General features: G+C 40.5%; 1 protein-coding gene and 3 long non-coding RNA genes across 4 annotated transcripts; 2 read left to right on the plus strand and 2 right to left on the minus strand.

The window, feature by feature from the left end:
• Positions 1–724: 724 nt before the first annotated feature.
• LOC121640156 lies at positions 725–16,858 on the minus strand. Its single transcript, XM_041985846.1, has 8 exons — positions 16,695–16,858; positions 14,599–14,937; positions 4,499–4,840; positions 4,315–4,344; positions 3,902–3,961; positions 3,626–3,694; positions 2,700–2,792; positions 725–1,939 (listed from the first exon to the last, which is right to left on the minus strand). The coding sequence occupies exons 1-8, from the start codon at positions 16,786–16,788 to the stop codon at positions 1,869–1,871; spliced, it is 1,098 nt and encodes a 365-aa protein (XP_041841780.1). The 5' UTR covers positions 16,789–16,858; the 3' UTR covers positions 725–1,868.
• LOC121640213 lies at positions 7,853–9,868 on the plus strand. The gene is made up of 4 exons (XR_006010399.1): positions 7,853–7,932; positions 9,048–9,131; positions 9,415–9,534; positions 9,778–9,868. It is a non-coding gene; the product is annotated as an uncharacterized LOC121640213 (long non-coding RNA).
• LOC121640211 lies at positions 9,916–10,293 on the plus strand. The gene is made up of 2 exons (XR_006010396.1): positions 9,916–10,005; positions 10,087–10,293. It is a non-coding gene; the product is annotated as an uncharacterized LOC121640211 (long non-coding RNA).
• Positions 16,859–20,832: 3,974 nt separating the features above from the next.
• On the minus strand, positions 20,833–22,468 carry LOC121640228. The gene is made up of 2 exons (XR_006010413.1): positions 22,120–22,468; positions 20,833–20,997 (listed from the first exon to the last, which is right to left on the minus strand). It is a non-coding gene; the product is annotated as an uncharacterized LOC121640228 (long non-coding RNA).
• Positions 22,469–23,331: the final 863 nt, after the last annotated feature.

Genomic DNA, 23,331 nt, shown 5'->3' on the forward strand with positions numbered 1-23,331 from the left:
GCGATTACGAACAGATTTGGATTAAATGTACAGTGACTGTATATGTACTATTTTAATACTGGATGATTAAAATGACGCGCCATACTTAGGAAGACCATGGACATGCTGTAAAACACATTAATTCCTCACAGAATTGACGTTGGACGTGCAGGTGACTCGCTAGGATTAATCTTAGCCTGAGCAGTTAGCCTGGTCTGGAGCAGGCTAGCTGCAGCGGATAAATCACCACAGTAACTTGGCCGGGATTAGTTTGAGCTGCTTTCATGCAACCGACTTAGGGCTAAATTCAGCCAGGATAACCAACATATCCCGGCTTAATCCCTTATCTTGGTTTCGTGCAATACCCCTCTGGTGATGGTAAGCTACATGTGTACCAGCAGCCTCTCCAACCACCACCAAAACATTCATACACCAGTAACACCGACACTGGAAACAAGGAGGGTGAAATGTCTTGCTCATGGACACAAAAACAGATTACTGGGATTTGAACAGCAAATTTCCAGTCACTGGACAACCTGCTGTACCAGCTGAGCCACTGCAACCACATAACAATATTAAGAAAAAGACATCTGGATTACATTTAATTCACATGACCTGCACAGCAAGCCCGTTATCTTGTTTATCTATTTATTTATTTTACTTTTTCCTTCTTACTGTCAATAACACTAACATATAAAATTAGTCCAAAACTCCTGAGTTAAAATAAAAAAAGTGGAGACCAAGCTGTGTTTTATGAAGCTGCCGTTTTTATCCTTTCAATGTAAAATCATAAGAAAAAGCTGTTTTTAAGGCAGTGTTTCCTTCACAGTAACGTATTTCTGTGCATGTAAAAAAAAGACAGTCTGACATGTTCATAGAACCCTTAATAAAAACAGCTCAGTCTTTCTCCACTGGATTCACAAACTGATGCTTTGATCTCAGTTTTCAGTCGAAGTTAAACTTTAAATAGTATATTTCCATCAAATTTTCTAATACATCTTATTAACTTGAATAATTACTGTAAACCAAACCAAATAAAAACTTTTTGTCCAATCTTAACATGTGGTTTTACTATCTTGAACCTTATCAAGCATCAGGTCTAAGTTTAAGTTAAACTAGAAAACATAACAGTAGAAACCAGTAGCCATCCTGGAGTGTTTTTAAACTCACATCTCATGATTGTAGGACCTGTATGAGCTGCTTTATGAAGAAGCTGCTGTATGTTCACATGTGAAAGACATCAGAGACTTTGGTCTTGCCATCTAATACAGCTGCTTCTGGTATGGAGGACACTGTTCTTCATGCTGGCTGATAACACGCTAGAAACATTAAATCAAGATTATTTTTACATGGATCTCACTGATAAGCATGAGATGTTTTTAGTGTTTTTAGTAGATGTCGTTTGTGGTAATAAACCTGTAAACTGGTTACTAAGCAGAAATGTAGAGCGGCTGGTTTGGTCAGTTGGCAGAGCTTCTGGCTCCCATGCGAGAGACCAGAATTTGAATCCTTCAGGAGGCAAATATTAACACCTTCCAGTTGGTTCCTTAAGATGCTATTACCTAACCACAGTAAGTTGCTTTGGAGAAAAGCATCTGCTAAATGACTGTAATGTAATGCAATGTATGAGAGAAATATGAGCTACTGTAGAAATGATTGACTATAAAGACTATCGTAGTAATATGTAAGCATGTAGTACTGACAGACTTGATTCTAAATAAGTTACTTTGGTATGTAGAAAATAATACTGTGATAATGTTTTTGCCATGCCATCCAGCCCTGATATATTTTTTTCTTTACTCCAAACACAGATCCTCACTGAAAAGTGACAAATAATGAAATAAAATCCAGCTTTCTTTCCAGTGGCTGAGTAACAGATCAACGTTGTCTTAGTTCGGCTCATTTAAAGGCTCCTCTTCCTGGTTGTTGTCCTGCTGCCCGTCTTGTCCATCCTGTGCACCTAAAACACAAAACAAAAGAAGTTATTTTCAGTAATTGCTGCTATTTTCTTTCGTGCACTTTGGTAAACAAGTCTGTTTAAATTAACAGCTTTACTTCTTGAATAAAAGAACCATCAGGCTGAGAAGGAAAAATAATGTAATGTAAAGAGTTACTCAGGTCTGATTCTAATATTAAATGTCAGGATGCAGCTTACAGTTCTGTAATGTACTGCAGAAAGAACTACAACATCTAAGTTAAGATATTCAGTCTGTGTTGTTCTCAAAGAAAACTCTGGAGAGTTGCTTCATGCTAAAGTCCAGCACGACTCTGAGAAGATATCTGTCTGCATCTCTATCAGTCCCTGGATTCTGGATGTTTTCTTTATGGAGACATGAAGTCCTCCAAAAAACAAACACACACAGTCTCAGAGCTGATGTTTAGTAGTTTAATGCTGTTTTACTGACCGTTAGTTTGGGTCAGGAGGATCCACTACAACTGATTTTATAGCAAAGAAGAAGAAGCAGCGTTTTAAACATCAGCTGTTCTGTTGGTTCTGTGTAACAAAGCATCCAGCCAGTAAGTTGCTCCTTATGACTCAATGACTCACTGATCTGATCTGAGATTCTGGTTTCCAAAGAGCATTTCTTCCATCAGGAGGATTTTTAATCAGATCCACCTTATTATAAGTAAAACAAATAATGAAATTAAATCCCTCTTTTCCTTGTTTTTCTCACTTTTTCTGTATCTGATAAATGAAACAGAAACAGCTGAGTTATTACCATGAACTTCTGGTGGTAACATCTCAACCTCTTCATGTGGTTCTGGATCAGCCTGTGGATCAGCTTGTAGTCTGTTTTGTCCAGCACATGAACCTAAACAACACACACAGAATAATTAATTTCTTAGTTTATCAACAAGGTTTACATTAGTTAACCCTTTAAAATGATATGATAAAGCATTAAAGGGTTAAACTCTGTTTTCATTATAATTATGTGTCAGCTTTGTTTTTGGAAAAGATTAGACGAAGAAGAAGCTGATAAAAAGGGTGAATCCAACATTAGCTTGTTTCTTATTGTTCACTGAATCACTATTCTGACCTGAGATTTTGGTTTTCTAAGATATTTTTTTCTATTAGGAGGATTTTGCTCATTTTCAGAAAGGTGACATTATTGGTCTGAATCGATCAATTCATCAATCATAGAAGGTTCCTTCTCTGTGTCAACAAGCCGTCACTCTCACAGTCGTGGGTCAGATTATTGATTGATTAGTGATTAGATCTTTCAATTTGTGTCCGAGTGTGAAAACAAAGTTTTGTGTTCTGTGATTATTTTACATTTTACTAAATGAAAACTATGAAATTTTTCCAGTTAAACATTCGCCATTAATACAAGATTCATTTTATGTTTCTGACTCTTTTCTTTAACAATGACTCAAACTTACAGATAAACTGATGTATAAACACATGTGACTTGTTTTATTTATTATAGAAAGCATTGTTTCACTTTAATACTTGTTTTGTTTTTTTCTGTTACTACAATAAATATCCATATAATGACTTCTTGTTAAAAGACTCTTGTGTTGAACTGATCTATTAAAACTTAATCTATGGAAACTAATGAACACATTTAATTCTGTTTAGCTTCATCTGAAAGTGTAGAAGGAAAGAATCTGCTGGAAATGAAAAGAGGAGAAATTTATGACTTACTTAAATAAACTAAACCAGCAACGAGAACAATGAGAAAAGCAGCAGCAACAGGAAGACCAATGATAAGTCCTGCAAAACAGAAAGAAAAACATTAGAAAACAACAATAATATAAAAATAAAACTAACTCAGAGTAATTATAATCTAATCAATAATATAACTGGAAGTTATTTTAACATTTAACTCATTAAACTTGATTCCTGCTGGTGGAGAGAAAATATATTAAACTGTAAATATTATACTTTTTATTTTTCTGTTAACAGTTGAGAGACTTTTACCTTTCTGATCACGTGGGTCAGACGAAGTGTTAGTCCCAGTCGAATCTGTATTATTGAGTCCTAGTTAAAGATAAGGAATCGATTTATGGAAAGAAGAAACAAAACCAAACACTTTACAAGGAAAACTGAATTAAAGACAAAACATTCAATCCCCCAAAACATAAAACAAAGTCAGAACTTAAACAAAGAGACAACCAGAAATAAAACCATGGCAGGTAAAAGTTGCTCAACACAATATTTTGTTGTCCTGGACTGAATTAAAAAGCCATGATGGTTTATAAAAGTTTTCATTTCTAATCTTCTTGATTCTGTTACAGTAAAACTGTAAAACAAAAACATCAACTATGAAGTTCACAAAGATTTACTGAAGAATTTTTTCAGTTCATTCTTTACTTTTCAAACATAAATCTGACCTTTCTTGTTTGGATCTTCATCCTTTAACTCTGTAAAAGAAAATAACAGGACTAAATATTCAGGTCATACATGTTTAAATACATGTTAACATGTTTCTCCACACAAAGAAAATATAAACTGTTTTTCAGTGTAAACATTTTATAAACACACATCTTTTTCTTAAATGTGTCCATCAGTACTCACCAACATTCAGAGCGATGTTTCCCTTTTTCACCTGACAGTTGAGTCCGGGAACAAAACAGGTGTAATTTCCTGCATCTTCTTCAAAAACATTTCTCAGTTTGAGGGAAATGTTTCCATGATGCATTTCATCATGGAAGAGAGAAGTTCTGCCTTTGAACCTCTGGTCTTGAGCATTTTCATTGTCTTTAAGATTTCGATATCTGTGCACCGTAGCTTTGTTCCATCTCCACTCCACAGTCAGAGATGTTACATCAAACGGAGGATCCAGGTAGCATGGTAGAACCACATCCTGACCCGACTCTGCTGTAACTGGCTCAGGTGAGCCGATCACTTCAGACTCTCCTGGAAAAACAAACATTTAGATGAGAACTTTGTTTCCTAAAACCATTAACGTTAAAGATGACTGAGCAGCTGCTGCTACATCAGAACAAAGTTAGGGTTAGTGGGTTAGTGCACATTATTTCTGCGCAATTAAAAACTTTATTCAAAATTTACAAGTTTTCTTCCTTCTTCAGCAGCAGTAACTTTCTTTATAAAAACTGATTTCCATCTGGAGAAACACCGAGCCAATGTTTTCATTAATCAGATGAACAGAGGAACAGTCTAATTATGGACATCATTTTAACCTTATTTATTCTGTGAGAATCTTGTTTCTTACATTGTCTTTTCATATCAGGGAGCTGGTTGGCTCAGTTGGCAGAGAATCAGTCTCCCATGCGGGAGACCAGAGTTCTATTGTCCAGGGGACGAATATTAACACCTTCCAGTTGGGTCCTTAAGAAAGACCCTTAACGATACTGCTGAACTAGTGTAAGTCGCTTTGGATAAAAGCGTCTGCTGAATGACTGTAACGATGTAATAATGACAACATGCAACTGTGTCTTTTAACCCATGTGGTTTTCTTTGAACATGTCTTTTATATACCTGACACTTTTTCTGGAATAATGCTAATTTTATGCATTGTTATGCAGTGACAATAAAGACATTCTATTTTTTCTATTTGTGGCGGGGTTCTTCGCCAACCAATAAAACAGGCAAGTCGCTTGTCAGTTTGTGGTGGATTTATTGTGCCCGTGGCTCCCAAACGGTGCTCAGCAGTGCAAGAAATGTCCAAAAACTCCAGTGCCAATTATATTTACATATTTACAAAAAGAAAAAATAAGAAAAATAACAAACATACAGCTTTTGTCTCTCTCTAGACCAGCCAAAAATAATCCAACCTTTTGTCTCCGCTCAATCCTTCCAGTTGCCAGCAATGCAACTTAATGAATGACTGAATGACTCTTCTCAGGCTTCCCTTTAAATACTCTAAGCCCCGCCCCTTATGCTTAATAATCCTTAATTTCTACAAATAAATCACTTTAGTTAAGTTCTTATTATGTTTCCACATAAATAAAATAATTACAAAAATAACACAAATTCTACACATTCGTTTCGAAGATTCACATTAATCACAGTAGTAGAAACAGCAAAATAATAAATGGTTTTTAAAAATAAAAATGTTTGGCGCAAACCGGGGTGCTCACGTGGTCGTGACGTCACTTCCGGATGTCGGCCAGGTCGGCTACTTAACAGTGGGTTGGATATGGCCTCGGGTTTGACCAAAGCCACAGCAGTGACAGGAAGAGGACGGTAAGTAACCAGCAAACGCCATATAATCAATCAGCCTTGCAAAATATTAAGTGTGCACCCTTAATAAGTCGCTACGTGAGGCAGACTGTATTCCTGTGTGGTTTACTGTTGTAATATGACTGTCGGACTTTGGCGGGAGTTTGTCCCCGGGGAACTGACTAGGCGAGTATGTGTGTGTGTGTGTGTGTGTGTGTCTGTGTGCGCGTTTATGGACTCAGTAGGGACAGCTGTCAGTGACGAGACGGCTTCGTCACATTATTCCTCTCTTCCCCAAGGTTGGCAATGTTCGGCAACCGTGACAGATAGTCTGCTACGACATTGGATTTTCCAGATCGATGGCGGATGTGGAACTTGAAAGGCTGCAGTGAGAGGTACCACCGTGTAAGCCGGCTATTATTGTCCTTCATTGAACTAATCCAGGTAAGAGCACGATGATCAGTCTCTAGATCAAATTCTCTGCCCAACAGGTAATAGCGCAGACTTTCTAATGCCCATTTTATTGCCAGTCCTTCTTTTTCAATGACAGAGTATCTGGTCTCACGGGGAAGTAGCTTCCTGCTCAGATACAGGATGGGTTGTTCAGCTCCTTCCTCACCCTGGGCCAGGACTGCTCCGATTCCCACGGCTGATGCATCCACTTGCACCAGGAACTTCTTGTTAAAGTCGGGGCTGCGCAGGACTGGAGATGAACACAGCTGTCCCTTAAGGGCTTTGAAGGCTTCCTCACATTCCTCATTCCAGGCCACAGGGTTCTTCTGGTCTTTGGTGGTAAGTGCTGTAAGTGGGGCAGCGATGGTTGCGAACTGCGGTACAAAACGGCGATACCAGCCAGCCAAACCCAGGAAGGAACGAACCTCCTTTTTGGTCCGTGGTTGCGGGCAGTTAAGGATGGCCTCCACTTTGTCCACCTGTGGCCGTACCTCTCCTCGTCCCAGCTGGTATCCCAAGTATCGAACCTCTTGTTTAGCCCACTCACACTTGGAAATTTTTAAAGTCAGCCCGGCCTGCTGAATGGCTCCCAGGACTCTCCTCAGATGTTTGATGTGCTCTTCCCAGGTGTTGCTAAAGATGACCACATCATCCAAATAGGCAGCACTGAAGTCTTCATACCCCTGGAGGACCCTGTCCATCAGTCTCTGGAAGGTTGCTGGGGCTCCATGGAGGCCAAACGGCATGACCGTGAACTGAAAGAGGCCAGCAGGTGTGCGAAAAGCTGTGTAGGGTCGGCAGGAGGGCTCCAAAGGTACTTGCCAGTATCCTTTGCACATATCCAGTGTGGTGATGTATGTGGCAGATCCAATTCTTTCCAGCAGGTCATCAATTCTTGGCATGGGATAGGCGTCAAACTCTGAAATGGCGTTCAGCTTTCGGAAATCGATGCAGGGCCGTAGTGAGCCATCCTTTTTGGTTAGGAGGACCATTGGGCTACACCACTCTGATTCTGATGGCTCGATCACCCCCATCTCCAACATGGTTGTGATCTCCTCCTTCAGTTTCCCAACCAGCTGCTGAGGAACACGGTATGGACGTTGTCTGATGGGTTGGTTGTCCTTTAACCGGATGACATGTTGCGTGACTGAGGTTCTGCCTGGCGTTGCTCCAAACAGGGACGGTGCCTCCTGGAACACTTGTAGAAGGTCTGATGCTTGGTCTGGTGTGAGATGGGAAAGCACTGGTGTTGCAGTCTGGGTTAAGGTGTCCCAACCTGGGTTTTCCTTCTCAAACTCTTCCTCTCTCACCACTAGGCCCACCGTCGCCACCTGATTCTGAGGTTCTTTCCATCTCTTTAGTAGGTTGACATGGTAAGTCTGTTTCGGCTTCTTCTTCTCAGGATGATGCACTTCATATGTCACAGGGCCCATTTTCCGGGTAATGGTGTACGGTCCTTGCCACTTTGACAACAGTTTACTGTTGGAGGAAGGAAGGAGTAGGAGCACCTTCTGACCTGGTTTGAAGTCCCGCTGTCGTGCCTGCTGGTCGTACCATCTCTTTTGTGTCCGTTGTGCCTCTTGTAAATTACTTTCTGCTTCTTCTTTGTATTTGGCCAAACGTTCTCTCATCTCCAGGATGAACTGCACCACACCTCTCTCTTCTGTGTTGCTAGCAGGACCTTCCCAGCTTTTGCGGAGTAGATCCAGGGGTCCCTGGACGTCCCAGCCGTACAGGAGTTCAAACGGGGCAAAACCGGTGGATGCTTGAGGAACCTCACGATAGGCAAAGAGGAGGAAAGGTAACCAGCGATGCCAGTCCTTACCCGTGTCAGCCACAAATTTCTGCAGCATTCGCTTCAAAGTCTGGTTGAATCTCTCGACCAGTCCATCAGTCTGCGGATGGTAGGGTGTGGTTTTAATAGCATGGATGCCTAGCTGTTTGTGGAATTGCTGCATCAGTCTGGAGCAGAAATTGGTACCCTGGTCTGTCAGTATCTCATCAGGGATCCCCATTCTGGAAAACAGTTCAACCAAAGCATGGACAATGGCTGAAGAAGTGATGGTGCGCAGGGGAAAGGCTTCAGGGTACCGGGTAGCGTAGTCGCAGATGACCAGGATGTATTGATGTCCCTGGCTGCTCTTTACCAGTGGTCCAACAATGTCCATGGCAATCCTTCGAAATGGTGTGGAGATAACTGGAAGTGGTTGAAGGCAAGCGCGATCTGACCTGCGAGGAGTACATGTTTTCTGACAGGTTGGGCATGTCATGCAGTATGACTGAATGTCTGTGTACATACCAGGCCAATAAAACCGTGAGCTAACGCGTATGTAAGTTTTATGTCGTCCAAGGTGCCCAGCCCATGGAACAGTATGAGCTAAATGCATTACCAAGGGTCTGCAGCTAATTGGGATTACAAGGCGTTTGTGGTTGTCACTGCTTATATATAATATACCATTTTCAACAATAAAGAAATCATTCCCCACAGGATTAACATTCCCAACATCCATCACCTTGGCAAACAGGGGCTCCAATGTGCTATCTTGCTTCTGTAATTCCACAATATTTTCAGGTATCTCCCATATTTTGTCTGTGTTTAAACCTTGTACATTGTGTTCAGTTATACCAAGCTGTTTTTCAAAACGACGTTGCCGTCTAGACTTTTTAGGCCCTTTTATGCCCCCCTCACACAGACTACCATCCAAGTCTGGGAGAGGCATGACCCCAGCCTTTGCCTGGGCTCTAGTAATAACCGGACAAGAAACACACTCCTGGTCATTAGCATTAGCAGTATTATTGGTGTTAGCATCAACATTATCAGTCCCAGCAATTTCATCAGTCTCCCCTTTCTGTAGCAAACACATCAACACTGGCAAGTCCCTCCCCAAAAGAAGGTCCACAGGCAGATTATCTACCACCCCAACAGTCAGAAAATAAGGCTGCTCATCGATTAACACAGTTATTTCAGTCTGAGGGTAAGCATGATTATCTCCATGAACACACACAATGTCTGTGGTATTACTGTAGTCCATCCTACCAACTGGAACAAGACGTCTGTTGATGAGTGATGTAAAGCTACCACTGTCAATTAGTGCTGTTACAGATTCACCATTCACTGTCACAGTTTTATATGCGCTCTTCCTCATTTTGTCATTTTCAGTTGGTTCCAGCTCATTTCTGGGTACATAACATGCACCAGTGACTTTTGTTTTTTTCAGTGGACAAACTGAAGCTTTGTGTCCAGGCTGCTGACAATAATAGCAAATCAGTGTCTTACCGGTTGCTGGTTGTTCAGTCCCTGTGCTGGTGATACCTGGAGGATGTCGTACTGTTGCTCCCCGTTGTGTCCAGACCTGCGATATCGGAAGGGCTGGAGGCCGTACGTTGGTGGTGGGTCGAGCCAAGGTGGTGGTACGTGTAGATGGTCCTCCTCTGCGTGCATTGAGGTACTGTAGAGCCAGTTTTGCTGCTGTCAATCCATCTGCTGGTTCATGCTCCTTCACCCAGGTTCTCACCTCTGGCGACAGGACGCGAAGAAGTTGCTCCAGGATGATGGCCTCCCCGATCTGCTCTTTGGTCCGTTGCTCCGGCTGAATCCAACGGCGGTAGAGTCCTTTTAAGCGGTGATATGTCTCAGTGGGCGTTTCTCCATGTGGCACAGATGCACAGCGAAACTCTTGTCTGTATGTCTCTGGTGATATGTCAAACTTGCTCAATAAAGCTTCTTTCAGGTCTCTGTATGAGTGCGCTCTATCCTCATCCATGGAGGTATAAGCCTCCAGAGCTTTTCCTGAGAGAAGGGGAACCAGTCTGCATGCCCATTCAGTCTCTGGCCATTTCCAGGTTTTAGCCATTCTTTCAAAGCGTAACAAGTAGTTTTCAATATCCTCTCCCACCTGATATGGAGGAATCTTTGGTTGTGTGTGGTATATAGAGTCTGGTCTCTGCTGGTCTGATCCAGTTACTGCTTCCTCTGCATCACTCGGTGGCGTGAAAGAGCCAATATCACGCCGGCGAGGGGCAGGTGTAGGCAGTCTTGGGCTACTAGCAGTTGCTGTGATGGGGGTTGATGTCGCGGATCCAGGAGCTGGAGCTTGAGGTCGCGGAGGGGCAGTAGGTCGGAGGGACACCCTGAGGTCCCGCAGTTCACGCAGTAAACCCTCTTCCCTCTTCTGCTGGGCCTCCAAGAAGGTCTTCACCACGGTGACCAGGTCCGATGACACCCCTGATGGTCCAGAAAAAGCCGGAGACGTCCCCTCCTCTTCCTCCGAGGTCATCTCTGTGTCCCAGCCGGTTTCCTCGCCACCTGCTGCACCGGCGTCCTGGTCCAACTCCTCCTTTGCCTGTGAGCGTAATCCAGTCCGTCTGGGTGGGCGAGCTGACCTTTTTCCACGACTTGCCATCCCACTTCTGACACCACTTGTGGCGGGGTTCTTCGCCAACCAATAAAACAGGCAAGTCGCTTGTCAGTTTGTGGTGGATTTATTGTGCCCGTGGCTCCCAAACGGTGCTCAGCAGTGCAAGAAATGTCCAAAAACTCCAGTGCCAATTATATTTACATATTTACAAAAAGAAAAAATAAGAAAAATAACAAACATACAGCTTTTGTCTCTCTCTAGACCAGCCAAAAATAATCCAACCTTTTGTCTCCGCTCAATCCTTCCAGTTGCCAGCAATGCAACTTAATGAATGACTGAATGACTCTTCTCAGGCTTCCCTTTAAATACTCTAAGCCCCGCCCCTTATGCTTAATAATCCTTAATTTCTACAAATAAATCACTTTAGTTAAGTTCTTATTATGTTTCCACATAAATAAAATAATTACAAAAATAACACAAATTCTACACATTCGTTTCGAAGATTCACATTAATCACAGTAGTAGAAACAGCAAAATAATAAATGGTTTTTAAAAATAAAAATGTTTGGCGCAAACCGGGGTGCTCACGTGGTCGTGACGTCACTTCCGGATGTCGGCCAGGTCGGCTACTTAACAGTGGGTTGGATATGGCCTCGGGTTTGACCAAAGCCACAGCAGTGACAGGAAGAGGACGGTAAGTAACCAGCAAACGCCATATAATCAATCAGCCTTGCAAAATATTAAGTGTGCACCCTTAATAAGTCGCTACGTGAGGCAGACTGTATTCCTGTGTGGTTTACTGTTGTAATATGACTGTCGGACTTTGGCGGGAGTTTGTCCCCGGGGAACTGACTAGGCGAGTATGTGTGTGTGTGTGTGTGTGTGTGTCTGTGTGCGCGTTTATGGACTCAGTAGGGACAGCTGTCAGTGACGAGACGGCTTCGTCACACTATTCTACTCTATTCAGATCAGTAGCTGCTTCAGGATGGATATAGACTTCTGAAAAGACAACGTAGCCACTGCTGGGTGTGCAATAACTTTCATTTTGGCCCTTATACTGCCCGGATATACTGTTTGTTTAGAGAATTATGAATGCCAGACCAAACTCTGGTGTGAACCAAAGAAGTGAACTCTGGTCTGCTTGAATATCTGGGGTCTCAGTTCAGTTGTAAGTGAATCCTGTTGCATCTGACTGACCATCCCCTGAAACCAAACAGAGGAAGTGATGTGGAGCGTGTCATAGAGCAGCATGCTGGTTAACTCGCTGCCTCTCCTGCTGCTCATACTGGGCAGATTCTGGTGAAACTGCTTTAGGTGTGAAAACTAAAGTAAAAACAGAAAGTTAAAACTGTCTGGTTTCAGTCCTGGCAAATCAATGAGCCAAAATTTCTTATTTTTCCTTATTAGTCAGTGTTCACGTTTATTTTCCTCTGGTGAGTTTTTGTTGTAACTGTGTGATGTAGTTTAGGTTAAGGATGGACAGATTAAACAATCTGAGTTAGTGGTCTGAGACAGAAGTTTGTGAAGCGACAGCATTTAGGGAGTACAGACCTCCACCAAACCACTGATTTTTTTTTTCTTTAATGATTGTGAGCATTATTTCAGAGTTAGAAGCCCTAATTATCCCGGTCTCCCCATAGCTTATTCAGAACTCAGCTGCTCGAGTCCTCACTAAGACCAAGAAAGTGGACCACATCAGTCCAGCTCTGAGGTCTTCACACTGGCTGCCTGTTCGTCAGAGGATAGACTTTAAAGTTCTGCTGCTGGTCTATAAAGCTCTGAATGGTTTAGGACCAAAATACATCAGTGACCTCTTGACCCAGTATGAACCTACCAGAACCCTCAGGTCATCTGGATCCAGTATGGGATAAGCTTTCTTATCAGTTCCCAGAGTCAGAACCAGACATGGAGAAGCTGCATTCAGCTTCTATGTTCCACATGTCTGGAACAAACTCCCAGAAAGTTTTAGATCAGCTGAAACACTCAGTTTATTTAAATCCAGGTTAAAGACCCAGCTGTTCTCTGCTGCAATTCAATTGATTTTATTTAGGGTCCAAATCTGCACCTGTTTCTTTTAAAACTTGAATTTTTAAACTTGATCATGTTTGTACTTGTACTGTTTTTATCCAGTGTTTTTTCTTTTTCCCTTTTCTTTCACTTTTTTAAATGTTAAATTATTAATTAAGTTAAACTTTTTATTTTCTGTAAAGCTCTTTGAATCACCCTGTTGTTAAATTGTGCTACAGCTAAACTTACTTTAATCTATGGACATTTTAGTTCATGAACAAAGACAAGATGAAAATTATATTATACAATATGATTTTGTCAAATCCTCTCTCCTCTGCCTCCTTCTCCTTGGCTCTTGCGCCACACACACAGTGACACACCCCCTCAGTGTTGCCAACTTAGCAAGTTTTCAGACCCCTCTAGCAACTTTGTTTTCACAAAAGCGACTAGTGACAAATCTAGCAACTTTTTCTGGTATCATTGGAGACTGACGTGAATGAACATAGTTTCCTCTTTTCAATGTGGAGTCAGTTCTGCACAGACCCCTCCCCCGTCCAAAAGCACTCAGCAGAGGCTTGGTCCTAGCAGCACACAGCTCTCAGGTGCAGCCACTTGTTGATATTGTGTGTGGCTGGCTAACTTCCATTAGCTTCTTAGCATCTAGTGACCATAGCCACTTGTTGATAGAATTGTGTGTGAAGTTGAGTTTTTCCTAACTTAGATTTGGTGACATAAAATGCTGTTCTGTTTGTCTTCAGGTTACCATCACAAGGACATTTGATTTGAATTGGCATTAATATTAATATAAAGTAATGAATGTAAAAATAAAAATGCCTGCAATTATTTCTGCATAAAATGGGATTGTTATGTTTTAAGAGTTTTAAATTGATTGTTAAATGTAATTTAACTATATTAAACTACATTTAACAATGTTCTACTAACTAATAACAGTGTTCAATATTATCTGCTGACAAAAAAAGTAAAAGGGTAAAATTGACAGTTTTTGTTGACTAAAACTAGACAAATAAAATTATGTTTTCTTGTACTAAAATAAAGACTAAAATGCTCAACTTATAGTCGACTGAAACTTGACTAAATAAAAAAACGGGATGAGGTTGACTAAAAGTGATAAAATCCAATAAGTGTGATTGAAACTAGACTAAAACTGAGACTAAATTTTAAAAATGGCTGATAAAATTAACACTAGTGTGCCCTTAGAGCCTTATTTTAAAGTCATTTATTTTATTTCTCATACTAGTCTATGTTCCATGTTCCACCATTGCACCAACAAAGTTTCCTAAATTTATTGTATTCTATTCTAATCTATTCTCAGAGGTGGGGATTCACATCCCTTGTCCAGGTGCTTTGGTCCGCTTGAGTAATGTACTAGTGAAAGCAAACCAAACAAAGATGGGAAGTTTTTATAGTCCTCCAGACTATCCTGGTGTGGTTTTGTCCTCATCTCCTCTGCAGCAGCAGCTCTTTCTAACAGCCCTCTAACACTGTCATGCTCCAACCTGAGCTTACCTGGACGTCTTTACTCTGACTTACAGCTTAAATACTACACTCTCCTGCTGTAGCAATGACATTCAGTTACTGATGCTTAAGGATGATCGTGTAGAAAGAATGAGGTGTGATGTTGTACATTTCCATTTTCAATATTTGGAAACTTACCAACACTGAGACTAACGTAACAACTCTTCTCCACTGAGCCGACCTGAAAGGAGCACTTGTATCTTCCAGAGTCGGAGAGTTTTAAAGAGGAAAGTTGGAGTGACAGATTTCCTTTATGGAGACCTTCAGAGAACAGAGACGTGCGTTCTTCAAACCTCTCCTTTTGTTCTCCAGGATCGTCTTTTCCACCTTTACGAATGTGTACAACATCACCCCGCTGAGTCCATTTCACTGTGTTGTCTGTTGCATCCTGCTGGGACTCGAGGTGACACTGTAGAACGATGCTGGAGCCGCAGAATGATACTAACAGCTCAGAGGAGCAAAATATCTCAGTTTCACCTGGAGAAAGAAAACAAATAGTTCATAGAAATCAGACAAACCTCTGTCCAGCACTCCACAACACACTTATTAATCAGTCTTTAGTTTTGTTCTTTGATTTAGAAGAAAATAAAACAAAGAAAAAACCCTGAATATGTTTAAATGTAGTTTTAAAAAGTGTTAAATTATGATGGAAAAGACTTCAGTCTGCAACAATAATGAAAATATAAGTTATTACAACAATAAATCAAAATATAAAAAACAAATATCTTAAAGAATCACTTAAATGAGGAAAACAAAGAAACAACAGGATCAAATACTTTTCCCTGACATGAATAAAATGAGACTCAAACATCACAGAATGCATCATTACTTTTTGTAACATCTATTAGATTTAAAATGTGGGTTTAATGTGACTTACTGGGACATTTTTGTCCTAAAACATGAGGACAACAACAACAGTGACTTTAAGTAATCAAGCTGCCATTTAAAGGGTTAAAACTGTATAATTCTGTGAATGTTTGGTAGTTTTAAGCAGGGCTGAAGTATTTTTAGACATTTATGTTCCCAAAAAAGCAGAGAAGATATTAATCTGTAAAGTTTTACATCAGTTCTTAGGAAGTGAACATTTCTGTCCATTTTTAATTACGAGGATAGTAAATTAGACGGATGCCCGAGAGTTAATAGAGCGAATTTACTTTGGCAATTAAAGACAACTGTAATGTAAAGTATGGAAATCTCTTTGTGGGGCGGCCAAGAGGACAAAGGAGTTTAACTTAAGGAACCAAAATGGCAGCTGCCCTGTTATGGCCCCTTTTTAGTCCAGGGGTGTAAAAGGGACATGTAACACAACGAACCAAACGAAGGTCAAAAAAATAAATAATGATTTATTTAAATCTCGTTATAACAAAAAAAAAAAAAAAAAAAAAAAAGGTCCTTTTCAGGAATGCCCTACAAACTTAAAGTGTCCTTTTCAGGAAATAAACAACACAAAATTGAGCTTTCTTAAATAGCTATAAAAAAAATAAACAATAAACACAAAGGAAACTTAACCATATCAAAAGTACAACTCAGACATCACAATCCACTAAACTAATAACAAAAAGAGGGGAGCTTCTCCTAGTGAGAAGTCCCTGCTAACTCTACCAAAATAAAACAGAACACAAGAAGGCACTCTGTGCAATTAACCAATAAGTGCAAATCAAAAAGTCCTAACGCTCTGTTGGACACTCAAGGTTATCTACCATCTACAAAGTCTACACAATAGCCCAAAGGCTCGATCAAACACAAGTTCCAGAAACACGCACTAAATGAGCCAATGCCCTAATGCCACCGCTCCCGAGGAATGGGATATTCCCCGTTTTAAGCATCAGTCCAACAATGGTTAATCATCGCAATTGGGATCAGCTGCAGCATCTCTCGGCCCAGCAACCAATCCGCGAAGCAGAGGGGAAGGACGAGTGACATCACATCCGCAGTCCGTTGAGTGACAGATCCCACAGCCCACCACCGAGGGCCAGCGAGGTCCCGCCTCCGCATGTCACGAAGATTGGCAGGTCCAGCAGCCAATCCGAAACGGCGGGAGCCGTAACATGCCCTGACGTCACATCTTCATTACATGTATTATCCCCAAGTATTTCCCAAGTTCCTGGGTGTGCACATTACAGAGGACCTCTCCTGGACCCTCAACACCACATCACTGGCCAAGGAAGCCAACCAGCACCTCTACTGCTACCACAACCTGAGGAAAGCTAGAGCCCCGCCCCCATCATGTGCACCTTGTACAGAGGCACCATGGAGGGCGTCCTGACCAGCAGCATCACCATGTGGTACAGCACCTGCTCCACGTCCTGCAGGAAGACCCTCCAACATATCCTGATAGCAGCTAAGAAGATTGTCGGTGCCTCTCTTCCCTCACTGCAAAACATCTACACCTCTCGCCTCACCCTTAAAGCCCTCTACATGAAAACTGACAATAAAGCTGACTTTTACTTCTCTAGATGGCAACAAACAATGTTCTGTTTCACATTCTGACAAACTTATCACGTTACATGCACCTTTATATAACCTTTTTCATTCCGTGGCAGCATTAGTTTCTGTATATTTAGCATGTTCTTCGTAATTGATGGACTGAGTCACTTCCTGGATGAAAAAGTTTTTGTAAAACATTGTTGAGAAAGTCAAGATGTTCTAATGATTTGTTAAATTTATTAGCTATTCTATGATGCTCTTCTCTGCCTCTGTCTGATGAGCTGAGTAACTATAACACACAGTTTAGTCGTAAAGATGTACTCTTATCTGTTTATTTTACATATTATGGGGGCAAAAAGAAGGGACCACGTTTGCATTTCTAATCATCTTGCTTGAGTTCCACTGATAACATTAAACTATAAAGTACACAAATATGAAATTTACAAAAGATCAAATTTTCAGTTCATTCTTTGCATTTGCCAGGTCATGTTTGTAAATGAGAACATTTTTTTACCTGGTTAAAGAAAGGTTAAATTAAAAAATAAATAAATTTCAAACAGAAATCTGAACTTTCTTGTGTGGCCCTTCATCCTTCAACACTGCAAGAGAAAATCAGACTAAGGGCCGTCCCCATGATGCCGGATTGCAACAAAACTGCAAAAGTATTTCAGCAAACCACCCTTTCATCCCCACAGGTGACATTGTAGAACGATGCTGGAGCTGCAGAATGATACTGTAACCAGGTGGTTCTGCATAGTGAGGGAGGCTGATGTTTCCGACGCTATGTGCAGCCGTGGGGGCGTGGCAGGGCGTGTTTCCACCTCCGTGTTGCCCGAGCTGGCTGATCAAGGGGATTATACAGGTGCGGGTAGCCGCATTGTAGCTCTGTTTTCGGCTGTATGCAGCATCTGAGTGCGTCGCTGCGGGGTTCTGGCAGTGTTGAGTCGAAGCAGAACTGTGGAGTTTGCCGTCGGAGTCGGTGAAGGCTGTGCTGAGGGGGTGTTCGTGTGGGTGCGTGAAGGAAGCTGTGTGCAGGTAAGAGTTATGCGCAGCAGATGCGAACGTGTATAATGATGGACAGGTTGGATGGCTAATTCTGTTCTTTGGTGTTACAGATTGCCCCTGTCCTGCTATGTTCTTTAGCTGCTATGTTCTTTAGCTGCTGTGTTCTTTAGCTCCTACTAGGTTCTTTAGTCCCTGCTGTATTTCTTTAGTTCGTCAACATCTTGAGCGTCTTCAGCGTGACGCCAGGTTCTGCTATTTCAGTTGTTGCCCGCCACACCTCGCATTGTCAGATCGTCTAAGCTGGCTAAGCTTGAGCCGTAGGGGTGACGTGGTCGTTCCTGCCCTGCGGTTTATGCGCGCATTTAGTTTTATTTCGGCTTTTCTTCCACATTTATGGGTTTAGCGTGGAGGGTTTGTGCAAGACTTTTAGGAGTTTGAGTGAGGAGGGATTTCCTTTTGATAAGTTTAACTTTGCATTTAGTTTACTAATTTTGTTTGAGTTTGATTACTAATTCATTAATTGTTTGGTTTTTCTTTATTTTCTTTTGTTTGCAGTGATTTCTAGTAATTCCCGTCTGCTCAAAGGCATGTTTTAAAGAATTTAATGTGAATAAAGAAATTATTTTTGTATGACTGTTCGTTTCTGTCAATCAGTAGCCTGAACAAACTTGTGCATTTTATAATAGGGAGCTCCAGACCTTATTTTAGAAATTGGTTTGGTCTACCAGAGGACCCTTGCAGTCCCGTCCTCGGTCACGATCCGGGTCGTCCCCCCCGTGTTACAATACTACCGGCTCAGAGGAGCAAAATATCTTAGTTTCAGCTGGAGAAAGAAAACAAATAGTTAAAAAATAGACAAACCTCAGTCCAGCACTCCACAATACACTTAAAAACCACTTATTAAGACTTTCTTAAGTTTTTTTTTTTTTAATAACATCACTAAATAATAGAAGAAGAAGAAGAAGAAGATCATTTCACTTTCCTCTTTTTCTGAGTCCATTTGCCTAAAACCTTTGTCTTTTTTAAAGGAAAAATGCACAATAAATGTGTAACCATATTCCTCCTCTCAGCTGTTTTATCTCTGTGTCTTTATTTATTACAAGCAGGCCCGTCAGACCACTTAGGAACTTTACCCGCTCGTCCCGTGGGCCAGTTGACTGATGAGCCCGATGACCAGTTCCTGGATGATTCTGTTGTAATGCACCCTGGAATCAGACTGGACTCCGTCTTTGTTCCAAAAATATTATTTTAGGATTAGCGCATTAATTAGTAATATAGCCTTTATTATTATTATTATTATTAGTAGTAGTAGTAGTAGTAGTAGTAGTAGTAGTAGTAGTAGAAGTAGTAGAAGTAGTAGTAATGGTAGTAGTATCAGCAGGGGTGCTGCTAGAGATTTTGGGCCCCATGAAAAGAAACTGAGTGCCCCCCCCCCCCCCCCCCCCCCCCCTCAAAATTTTAATAGTGTAATACATCCAATTGGCAATTTTAATGATATTTTGACCATCAAAATAGCATTAAAAGAAATTAAATTAAAATAAATTAAACGAAAAACAACAAAGACATGCATGATTGGTTAATTGGCTATTCTAAAATTCTCCCTAGGAGAGTGTGTGTGTGTGTGTGAATGGTTGTTTGTCTATCTGTGTTGGCCCTGTGACAGACTGGTGCCCTGTCCAGGGTGCACCTTGCCTCTCACCTGTTAAAATGCTGGGATAGGCTCCAGCTCACCCGCGACCCGTAATGGAATAAGCGGTCAAGATAATGGATGGATGGATAAACGAAAAACATGACAGAGTTGGTAGGGAAGCACTAAATATACAATGAAGTTAATTTAGATTCAATTATTTGCTGCAAGATGGATACTTTATATTTAAAAACCCATCTATCTTTTTTTAAATACTTAATTAATTATTTCATGATTACAAAACAAATACAAAACTTAAACACAAAATAAGCTCTTCCATGAAAATGAAATGCATTTATAATCTGTGGAGAAATAAATCAAATCTCAGCTAAAACACCATCAAAAACAAAATGGCCGCTCATTTTTTATGATTTATTGTATTGGCGACATTATGATCATTAAATCAGATGCAAATCATAAAATAAATGAGGTAGGCTCAGAAACAAGAAACAGCTGGACCTCACATGGTTTATTGTATTATATGAACTAAATGTAATAAAGTCACAAGCAAACCACTGTGGAGATTTACAGCCAAACAACGGCTGGGAGCATCTTTAAAATGAAATAATCACATTTTAAAAGGTAGAACTTTGTGTAATAACATATCACAGAGAGGTAAAGGTGCACTACTCCTGCAATCTCATTCACAATCACTGTCCATGCTCAGCCTTTTTCACCAAGAGCCCAACGTGGAGGTTTTTCCCTGGAAAATCGCTTATCAAGTCCTGAAGTCCAGCTTTCTATTATCCAGCTGTTCTATTATATCGTATCTCCAATCATGTGATGTCATTTGTAAAAGCACCACAATCCTCAATTCTGGTGGCCTCACACTATTTTGTTTTACTTAAAGGTGCTTTCAGTGATTTCACCAACAATGTCAAGGGAAATTGATTTGACTACCAATCCTCCACGTCATTGTTTCTCTCATGTAGCAACACATAAAAATCTAATTTATCTCCACATCTGTAGACTCACCGGTGAAGCATTAGATTAGTGGGGGAACATATATGATGCTATATGGTTGTTACTAGTTAATCTTCTGATATCTAGAAAATGTAAATATTTCTCTGATTGGATTGAAAGCAGTCACCCAGTCTGCTGCACTAGAAATGTCTCTGTTCCTGCTGCAAAGCAGGAGGATGAGTCCAAACTACTGACCTAATATTATAGCTGAGAAAATAAATGCAAACTATTTTTATTTAATATTAATAATTCAGAACTTTTTTTTCTATTATATAATGTTTTTTCTCCACAATAATAAATTAATTCAACACTCAGCTGCTCACCTCGTTCCTCAGGGGCCACCTGGACGTGTTCAGGAGGGGAGGGGGGTCTGGCAGCATCTGCTTCGGATGCTCTTGTGTCTTTTCAGACATGCCTGATGTTTTAGCAGAGCAGCTTGCTAATCGTTTGCCTGCCTTGATTATTTGATTAAAACAACAGTGAAATTAAATAAAATCCAGAGTTTTCTTCAGAAATATGAGCTAATATGGAGCAAAGTGAGCTAGCTTATATGGACAAAGTTTAGAAGAGACAACAAGCTGATGTTCCACAACTTTGCATCAGACGAGCTAACTGACCACCTCGCCTCTGAAAGAACTGGGTGACATATTGTCCACCCCTCTGTTCTCTCTCCAGTCTCAGATATTTTCTTTTCTTTTTAAACTTCCCTATTTCCGGGTCATCCTGCCGTCTTCGCATCCACTCGCTGTCTGTCTGTTGCGCTGCTCCGCAGCTGAAGGAGCAGGTGGACTGAACCATTTAAGTGAAACATAGAGGGGGGGTCAGTGTTCAGAGATGTTTCCAAAACAAAGAAACTTAGTGATACCAATGCACTGTAACTAAAATGTTTCTGTGATTGTAGGTTTATCATTTAGTAGCCTATTAGATATTTTTGTTAGTATTACAATTGCATTGAGGGCCCTTCTGGCCCCCTGTCAGTCATGGGCCCCGAGAATCCTTCCCCTTAACCCCCCCCCCCCCCCCCATTTTCGGCGCCCCAGAGTATCAGTAGTACTTTGCCTGCGTTATGTTTCAACAAGTCGCGCTATAAAGTAGCTAATAAGATTGATTTCTTTTAATTTCCTTTAAAAGACAGCAACATGCTTTTATATATTTAGTCATGCGACAAATAAAAAAAACTTCCTGGATAAAAACCTCTTCACACAAGGAGGAGTCTGGAGATTTCGACATGCTGAAAAATTCTAAACCAGTTTATCTGGTTACAGAACAACATTTACAGCATCAGCAGCAGTTTGAGAAAATAAAGTTAACTTGAAAATTTTATATTATCTACTTGTTGCTGAGACTTTAGCAGAAAGCAAAATTATTGAATGATAAACAGAAGAATCCCACAAAAACTGAATAAGTTCGTTTCTGCCTCTGATGACCCATTTTATTAAAACACAGCTTCACTTTAAAATATTTACGTATTATTTATTTAGTCCTTGTGACGTGGCCAGAACGAAAGATGATGAAGAAGATGACATTAAAAAAGAAAAGACTACTTAGGTCTAACAGAGAGATATTTTCTAACTTACCTGTAACTTGTTCCGTGACTGACAGCAGACTGTAGCATCCAGTCCAAAAAAGCAGCTTAAACATCATCATTTCTAACCGCTAAAAGAGCAGATTTCATCCGCTGTTCAACAAAGAAACGCAGTCCAGTAGTTTTCACACCGTCCGACACCGAGAACAGTTTCTGAATGTTATCTTATACTTTCACTTTCACTTTGACTTTGACTTTTTTTTTTTTCTTTTTTTTTACTTTTCTATTAACATTGTCACCACTTTGGCAAAGTAAAATTTTACCACCACATCATTAAAACGTTGTGATGATAAATCTAACGGCGCGTTTTCTAACACGTGTTCTGTACAAATACATCTCTATCATCCTTCCTTGTTTCTGCTTAGATAAACTTATGTTTTTATACTTCTAAAATTATTTTTCTATATTTTTATACTTTTATATTTTTATATTTATATGTGTTACTGTGTGCCTTAAGCCAAGAGCTGCTGAACAAAATGTCATTATGCCTTGCATTATGACAATAAAGATTCATGATTCTTAATGTAATTGCAGCGCATATTGAGAGCCCGGTGGTGTGTGTCTACTGATGGTGCGTTTCAGTTGTACAGAAATGTGGGAAATTCCAAGGTCCAAGTCAGAATTTTAATCAGAACCCCCCTGTGAAGTTGCATCTCTCGGAAAGTCGGATTAATCTCACTAACCCAACATAGAAATCATGCTATCTGTTGCTTACGTAAACAGTTTTTACATGTTTTGTTGTACGTCTCTAAGGCTGGGAAGCGCTGGGGACACTGAACCTTGGGATCATGTTGACCTGACTCCAACGTCCGACACACCGTCAAGGTGAACAAACCATAAAGCAAACTCACACTCCCCAGGGTCCTAAAGAGAGTCAAATGTGCGCCTGTGCCTGTTGCAGCTGCTGCATGCCTACAGGTGTGTCCCAACCAAGCAGCAACCTATAGCAGTTTTTTTTCTTTTTTTTAATTATTATTATTGAAAGTAACCATATAACAATACAGCGTGATACAAGTGTAGTAAATAGCACAAAGAACATGGCTGAGCAGTATTAATATGACAAAAATAACATATTTAAATTGAAAAAAAGAAGGAAAAAAAAGAATAAATTAGCATAACACAGTTTAACTTTTCAAAACTTTGGGGATATACGTATTCAACCATATATACATTTTCACATGCACTTGTAATAATATAAAGTACA

The sequence above is a fragment of the Melanotaenia boesemani genome, chromosome 5, assembly GCF_017639745.1.
Source record: "Melanotaenia boesemani isolate fMelBoe1 chromosome 5, fMelBoe1.pri, whole genome shotgun sequence".
Taxonomy (NCBI): domain Eukaryota; kingdom Metazoa; phylum Chordata; class Actinopteri; order Atheriniformes; family Melanotaeniidae; genus Melanotaenia; species Melanotaenia boesemani.